The sequence below is a fragment of the Dermochelys coriacea genome, chromosome 5 (assembly GCF_009764565.3).
Source record: "Dermochelys coriacea isolate rDerCor1 chromosome 5, rDerCor1.pri.v4, whole genome shotgun sequence".
Lineage (NCBI taxonomy): Eukaryota > Metazoa > Chordata > Testudines > Dermochelyidae > Dermochelys > Dermochelys coriacea.
In genome coordinates this window covers 1,277,457-1,285,201 of record NC_050072.1, presented here as the reverse complement: position 1 = coordinate 1,285,201, position 7,745 = coordinate 1,277,457, and the positions used below count along the sequence as shown (strand labels likewise).

General features: G+C 55.8%; 1 protein-coding gene across 3 annotated transcripts; it reads right to left on the bottom strand.

Moving 5' to 3' along the window:
- Positions 1 to 538: 538 nt before the first annotated feature.
- On the bottom strand, positions 539 to 6,126 carry LOC119855895 (beta-1,3-galactosyltransferase 5-like). Of its 3 annotated transcripts, XM_038402809.2 has the most exons (3): positions 6,068 to 6,105; positions 4,865 to 4,981; positions 539 to 3,384 (listed from the first exon to the last, which is right to left on the bottom strand). In XM_038402809.2, the coding sequence occupies exon 3, from the start codon at positions 2,764 to 2,766 to the stop codon at positions 1,732 to 1,734; it is 1,035 nt and encodes a 344-aa protein (XP_038258737.1). In that variant the 5' UTR covers positions 2,767 to 3,384; positions 4,865 to 4,981; positions 6,068 to 6,105; the 3' UTR covers positions 539 to 1,731. The 3 variants fall into 3 exon arrangements, with proteins under 3 accessions (XP_038258737.1, XP_038258739.1, XP_038258738.1); XM_038402811.2 differs by lacking the exon at positions 4,865 to 4,981 and having other exon boundaries at positions 6,068 to 6,126; XM_038402810.2 differs by lacking the exon at positions 6,068 to 6,105 and having other exon boundaries at positions 4,865 to 5,133.
- Between the last annotated feature and the right edge of the window lie 1,619 nt (positions 6,127 to 7,745).

Genomic DNA, 7,745 nt, shown 5'->3' with positions numbered 1-7,745 from the left:
TCTTGCCAAGGGAAAGGAACAGAGCCCAGCCGTTACTTAATACAGTTTTGTAGTTAGCAGCTGCATAGATTAACCCTTTCCTAGTTTCAGAGTAGCAGCCGTGTTAGTCTGTATTCGCAAAAAGGAGCACTTGTGGCACCTTAGAGACTAACAAATTTATTTGAGCATAACCTTTCGTAAGCTACAGCTCACTTCATCGGATGCATTCACCCGAATGCATCCGATGAAGTGAGCTGTAGCTCACGAAAGCTTATGCTCAAATAAATTTGTTAGTCTCCAAGGTGCCACAAGTCCTCCTTTCCCTTTCCTAGTGTCCTTTCAGTCTGGAAAGTGCTCCAGGTTCGTTAGAACAACAGGTACCTGGGTCCCCAGCATGCACGGATCAGGAGAGCGAGTACCATTTACACCTGACACATATCACTAGCACCCATGGGGCCTGGCAGCCTGAACAAGCTGCATGGCCAGGTGTTGGTGAAGTGCAGGCCACCCTGGGCCTTCCTTCAGAAAGATGCAGCATGAGAAGGTGCAGTTCGTTTGGCTTGTGCCATTGCACCAAGCACAGGTAAGTCCCATCCCCCTACCATGGGAAGGTGATAGAGATGGGGGAAAGCAGGGTCACTCCCGCAGGGGTTCTGGGCTACCCTGGTGTTTTCAAGCCTCACCAGCAGCATGCAGGGAGGCTAGTAATGCTGCTAGTTTGGTAGGTCACACATTGAGCAACCCCCGCTTCATAAGGCAGCCAGTGAGAGCCTCAGCTGTGGGAGGGCTGGAGACACTGGGCATGAGGAGCACGCCCTCTTCTGGAGGCCGAGGCCATCCCCACTCCCATTTGTCATGGCTGGTGTCCTCCCCTCTCAGCTCCAAGGCTCACCCTGCGCCCCAGGGCACTGTAGTGTTAGAAGCAGCGAAGTCCTGGTGACCTTGGACCTTCCAATTTAGCTCAGCTAAGGGCTGCCAGCAGCTGGCCACAGACTGAAGCAGACTGCAGCCAGCCTGTGGGGATTACAGGTCCTAGCATGCCATGATGCATCTAAATAGCAGGAGCCTCAGCTGGCCATGACATACTGAGACCTTGAGTCCCTCTGTATTAATGATGTTTGGCCCCTCCCACACCACTTTTTCAGAGCCCTACAGACATGAACCAATTACTCTCCACAGGCCTTGGAGTGGAGTCAGATAGTTATCCCCACGTTACAGGTTGGGAAACTGAGGCACAAGATCAGTCAGTCACTAGCCTGAGGTTAGTAGCAGAGCTGGGACTCCCACTCCAGAGCTCCTGGCTCCCAGCCCCAACCTCATGGCAAGTAAGATGCTGCCTGTCAGGCAAGCCGGGCAGGGCCATTTCACTCTCCGGAAGTCCATAACAATGGAAGGGTAGACAGCTAGAGTGCCAGGCAAGAGTGCATGGCAGGGGCTGACCTAGAATCATAGAAAATTAGGGATGGAAGCGACCACAGGTCATCTAGTCCAACACCCTGCTCAAAGCAGGACCAACCCCAGCTAAATCATCCCAGCCAGGGCTTTTGTTAAGCTGGGCCTTAAAAAGCTCAAAGGATGGAGATTCCACCACCTCCCTAGGCAATCCATTCCAGTGCTTCACCACCCTCCAGAGCCTGGGACGAGGCCTTGGGGTAGAGGTAACCCTGAGCACCGGTTGTATAACCCCCTTCAGACTGTGCTACAGGCATGAGGTTGCCAGGTCCCTTGTCAGCCCTCCTGGCAGACAGTGGCTCACTTCCACCTGGTGACCTCCAGACTGTCATGGCAAGCACTCCGAGCCTGCAGCATGTTCCCCTTGGCCACCTCCTGCTCACGTGGGCTCAGGTGATGAATCACCATCAGGTAGCGGTAGTTACAGACTCGCCACCTCACGTTGTGCTTGGCGAAGCGCGCACTGGATTTCACCCGGATTCCAGCCTTCTCAGCCAAGATGCCAACGTAGGCATCTTCTACTGGGATGGGGTGGACATGTTCTGCTGCCCACAAGATCTGCTCAACGGCATCCAGAGACAGGATGTAGCCGATGCCACTGGCGTATGGCGGGTATTCCTCTGGGTGGTAGTCTTGCCTGGAGACGAACCATTTGCTGGAAGGCTCCCTGATGACCTGCCGTTTCTCCCTGGAGAAGAGGGATCCTGCATACAGGCCCGTCTTAATAGTGTTGTGCTCCAGCAGGAACTCCGGCAGCCGGTCTGTGTTGACGAAGCAGTCGTCATCTGTCTTTAGAATGTAGCTGGGCCGGCACTGCTCGGCCACCCACTTAAACCCATGCATGACCTTCAGGGTGAGGTTCCGATAGGTGTCCTGATAGTTCCCAATCAGGATGTCTCCAAACTCCTGCTGCTCTCTCTGGATGCCCTGGGCTACCCCAACATCTGCAGACTGGCCGACTAAGAACACAGACTGCCATTGGTATGCTGTCGGTCCCTCATGGGCAGCCCAGGTTCTCCTGATCACCTGCCTGGGCTCTGAATTCCCTGGGGCTGAAGTCACGAGGATCAGGAGCAGCTGCCCAGGCTCACAGTAAGGATATGTGAGAGAGCTAGTGAACAGAGATGGAAAGTCCACGCCCCTCTGGGTAGATTCAATGGCCCCAAAGCGAGACCTTCTGGGCAGCTTCCCTTGGACGATGGGGAAGCGACTGGAAAGCTGCCATCTCTTCTGGACATCAACTGTCATGACCAGCAGGCACCAAAGCAGGATGAGTGAGAGAAGGCCGCTGACACAGATCAGCCCTTTTAAGTACCACGGATGCATCAATGCCATGGGAGAAGCAAACAACAGGCATTGTAAGCACGACAGCTCCAGCAATTATACCAACCCTGCCTGGCTAGGGAGAGAAGACAAGGCAGGGAGGGAATTCCTCAGCAACATGCACATGCCAGGACACATAGGGCAAGCCTGAGCAAGAGAGCCAGTGAAGCATATGGAAGGCGCTTTACTAAGCTGGGTCACTGGCTGTCTCATGCATGTGCTGCACCGTGGGGTAGGTGATGGAAAGGTCATCTGGAACATGCATGGGCAAAGCAGTCAGAAAGGACACCGTGATCTGGCTACTGCAGGGGGGCAGGACACACATCTCACACCAAGTCTGGATCACTGCTGTTCAGTGACTACGGACTCCTTTCACGCTGGGCTGCAGAGCCTAATCTGACAGGAGCATCCAAGTCAAGTCCCCACTGTGATTCTTGGGCCATGAATAGTTTCAAGTGGATTCAGTGCAAGTAAAATGAATGCTGTATGGACTGCAGCCGATGGTCTCCCCTTGGGCTGGGACTAGAGAGCTTTGAAATGCTGCAGGTCCTGGCAGAATCTCAGGAGGTCCAGTTACTCCTTGTAGTGTCTTGTTCTGGGCTTTGTCCCATTGCACTCTGGCTTTGCTTCCTGAGAGAGAGAGAGAGAGAGAGAGAGAGGAAATCAAACTCCTGAGATTGGAGACCTTGCATTCCCAGGCAGAAGAGACTGCATCTTCAGGCCCCAGATACTATAATGGACAAGAGATTCTCCTGCCCTAGCCAGAGTGAGATCAGAAGTAGGAGAATTCAGCCAGTGATGCTCCAAGGGGTCCTCTGTGTTCTCTTCCCCCTCACAACACCTATTCTCAGTGTTCTCTGGGTAACTGTAGTAATAAATAAGTAATCACCCCTTACCTCCTTCTGTCTGAGTAGCTCAAAGCACTTTACTAACACTAACTGTCATGTTCCTTTGGTGCAAGGGACAGGATTGTCACTCTGATTTTATAGGGGGAAACTGAGGCACTAAGTGAGGCCAGGACTGACCTGAGCTCACACAGCAAATCTGTTTCATTAGTCTTTTCTGTACTTTCAAGAGCAGGGAATAGAAAGTGGCTGTCTCCCAGTCCTATGCTTTAGTCACAAGCCCAAACAAGGGGCTTGTCACTTACAGAAGGTGCATGAGGCCCATTTTGACAGGAGGTCAGGGAAGGTCAAGCCCAGGAATGTGGAGTCCAGTGGTTTTAGGAGAAAGGGATCCTGAGCTCAGTCACATGGAAAGGCAAGGAACCATTCCAGCTCCAGGCACTGTCTTGCCAAAGCCACAATGGGTTCTCCCTCCTCCCCCTCCAGCATGGCTGTTTGGGTGGGACAGTGCAACCACATGGAGCCTGCACTGCTGTTGGGAGATCTGGCCTGATTGCTGGGCTCCTGCACTGCTGACCTCCCAAATAGCACCTGCCTACAGGTCTCCCATATTGCCCCTTACAGCAGGGAGGTGCTTCCTGTAAACATCCACAAAACCACCTCATTGCCTCCTTCAAAGTCGCCTTTGCCAGGGAAATGCTTGGCAAGGATTAGGCTACTGGAGAGTACAGAGCTCACAGCCTGTCATACTCACCAGAACCATCTGTTTTGTTACGCTCCCCTCTCTGTCTGCATTCATATATTGTCGCTTGTCTTACTCCTTAGACTGTAAGCTCTTTGGGGCATGGGCTTCTTTTTGCTGTCTCTACAGTGCCTAGCACCAGGGGGTCCTGCTCCATCACTAGGGCTCTCCCACCCCCTGAGTGTTTCTGTTGCTCTTCTCTGAGCTACCCAGAGGGAAGAATTTCTCTGGTATTAAGGTGGGCAAAGTGGAAAGCAACAGTCCATGGGTGGTCATGTGAGAACCACATTCAGAGGCAGCATCAGTTCTGTGGGGCTGTCTTAGTGGCCCAAAGATTTGAGGCAGTCACATCAAATTGGAAATACCGGTCTCATTTCCTACCCACTCTCAGTGCCGGGTTTTTCTCAGCCATTCCGGTTTCTCCCACCCCCTGCCGAGTTACTGGGATTATCTTCCCCGGGATGGCTCTCCGGAGCCCTGACTCCCTTGTCCTCCCTCCCACCTGGTCGCAGGCATCACTCACCTGTTCGCTCTCCTCCGCATCACAGGTGTTACAGGAAATGGCTTTACAGGTGAGGGCCGCCAGACTCGCCCCGGCTGGCTCGTGCCCCCCTCTGGGCTCAGTGTTGCACCCCAGCACCTGTCAGTGGGCTGCAGCAGAGTCACTGCAAGGAGCTCTCTTGGCCCCTCCCTGCCCTGCGGCTAACTACTGGGGCTGCTGCCTCAGGCCCTTGGGCTTGGCAAGACAGTCACAGGGCGGGTGCAAGGGAGGAGTATCCCCAGCACTGCTGCCTCCCGGCCCAGCTCCTGCTTGGCCCTTTGCAGCAACCCTACCCCCTCCTCTTCCTAGCCCTCCCCCCATGCGCCTCCTTGGCCCCGCCCCCGCTCCCAGCCCCCGCTTGGCCCTTTGCAGCATCCCCACCCCCTCCACCCAGCTCTTCTTAGCCCTCCCCCCACGCCTCCTTGACCCTCCCCAGCACCCCTGCCCCACCACAGCTCTTCTTAGTCCTCCTCCCCTTGTCCTCCCTAGCACCCCGTCTCCTTGCCCCCAGCACCCCTGCCCCACCACAGCTCTTCTTAGCCTTCCTCCCCTTGTCCCCCCAGCACCCCATCTCCTTGCCCCCCAGCACCCCTGCCCCACCACAGCTCTTCTTAGCCTTCCTCCCCTTGTCCCCCCAGCACCCCATCTCCTTGCCCCCCAGCACCCCTGTCCCACCACAGCTCTTCTTAGCCTTCCTCCCCTTGTCCCCCCCAGCACCCCATCTCCTTGCCCCCCAGCACCCCTGCCCCATCACAGCTCTTCTTAACCCTTCTCCCCTTGTCCCCCCAGCACCCCATCTCCTTGCCCCCCAGCACCCCTGCTCCCCCACATCTCCTTGGCCCTCCCCAGCACCCCCACCCCCATCTCCTTGCCCCCAGCACCCCGTCCCACCACAGCTCTTCTTAGCCTTCCTCCCCTTGTCCCCCCAGCACCCCATCTCCTTGCCCCCAGCACCCCTGCTCCCCCACATCTCCTTGGCCCTCCCCAGCACCCCCACCCCCATCTCCTTGCCCCCCAGCACCCCTGCCCCATCACAGCTCTTCTTAGCCCTTCTCCCCTTGTCCCCCCAGCACCCCATCTCCTTGCCCCCCAGCTCCCCCCCTCCAGGCTCCAGGTTCGCGGGGGGGTATCAGCTTCCCACTCGAGGAGCCGTCACGTGGGGCGGGGGGGCTCGGCGTTACTTACGGGACACGCTCCCCGTTCAACCTTTGCTCCAGCTCGAGTGACTGACCGCGCTGGACTACAGCCAATGGGGGCTCGGCGGGCACGGGATGGGCGGAGCCGGAGGGAGACCAGACCAATCCGGAGGGGTACCGAGGAGGGGCGGGCTGGAAGGGCGCGGTCACGGTGAGTGTGGACCAATCCAAGGAGAGTCCAAGGAGGAGGGGCGGGACGTGGGAGCGTTGACCAATCCGAGGAGGAGCCAAGGTATGGGGCGGGGTTAGAATCTCCCCGAGCAATCCAGGGAGGGTTCTCAGGGAAGGGGGTGGGGTCCTGGGGTAGTGGGCGGGGCCTGAAGGAGGGTGGATCCGATTACCCAATCAGGATGCTAAGGGCGGGCCCCTGCGCTTCAGACTAATTAGGTTGGAGGGGGGAGGAGCTTCACTCTTGCCGCGGCCGTGGCCGTGTCCAATCAGAGAGCGAGCCGGACGTCGCGGGCGCGTTTTGGGCGGGAAGCAGAGAGGGCGGCTGAGCGGCCGTTGGGCGCGCGCGCTGTGGCAGGGGCGGGAAAGACTCTCCTCAGGCGCTCGGGGCGGACGAGGGGGCCCAGCAGCCTGTGTGAGGCGCTGCGCCCGTCCAGCCAGGGGCCTGTCGGCAGGTTTCCCACCCCCCAGCACACCCACAAGGCTGACAGGGCTCCCCGCGCCCAGGCCTGCCTCAGACACCCCCACTGCTAAGGCTTGTGAAGGGAAACCAGGCCCCACGAGCCGCTGGGGTTCTTGGAGGGGCTCGGCCAGCCCGTGGACAAGTGGGGCCAGTGGACAGAGCGTCCTTGGGCTTTCAGACCACCTGTGACAAGGAGCCGCGCCAAAGGCTCTTACGCAAAGGAAGCTGAGACGAGGGGAGGTGTAGCTCACGAAAGCTTATGCTCAAATAAATTTGTTAGTCTCTAAGGTGCCACAAGTACTGCTTTTCTTCTTGGAAACAGTGTGGATAGTTCTCAGAAAACATCTGCTCCGTGTGCTGCAGCAGTCAAAAACGCGAACACAATGTTAGGAACCATTAGGAAAGAGAGAGACTATGACAGAAAATAGCATAATGCCATTATATGAATCTGTGATATAATCACACCTTGAATAGTGTGTGCAGGTCTTCTCATCCTATCTCAAAAAATTACAGGTTTCAGAGTAGCAGCCGTGTTAGTCTGTATTCGCAAAAAGAAAAGGAGTACTTGTGGCAGCAACCACACACCACACAACAGAACCACTAACCCAGGAACCTAACCTTGCAACAAAGCCCGTTGCCAACTCTGTCCACATATCTATTCAGGGGACATCATCATAGGGCCTAATCACATCAGCCACACTATCAGAGGCTCGTTCACCTGCACATCTACCAATGTGATATATGCCATCATGTGCCAGCAATGCCCCTCTGCCATGTACATTGGCCAAACTGGACAGTCTCTGCGTAAAAGAATGAATGGACACAAATCAGACGTCAAGAATGATAACATTCAAAAACCAAAAAGAAAAGGAGTACTTGTGGCACCTTAGAGACTAACAAATTTATTAGAGCATAAGCTTTCGTGAGCTACAGCTCACTTCATCGGATGCATTTGGTGGAAAAAACAGAGGAGAGATTTATACACACACACACAGAGAACATGAAACAATGGGTTTATCATACACACTGTAAGGAG

What these genes read in the sequence shown, in the direction of transcription:
- LOC119855895 (XM_038402811.2), bottom strand. Translation starts at nt 2,766, where the DNA reads ATGGCATTGATGCATCCGTGGTACTTAAAAGGGCTGATCTGTGTCAGC.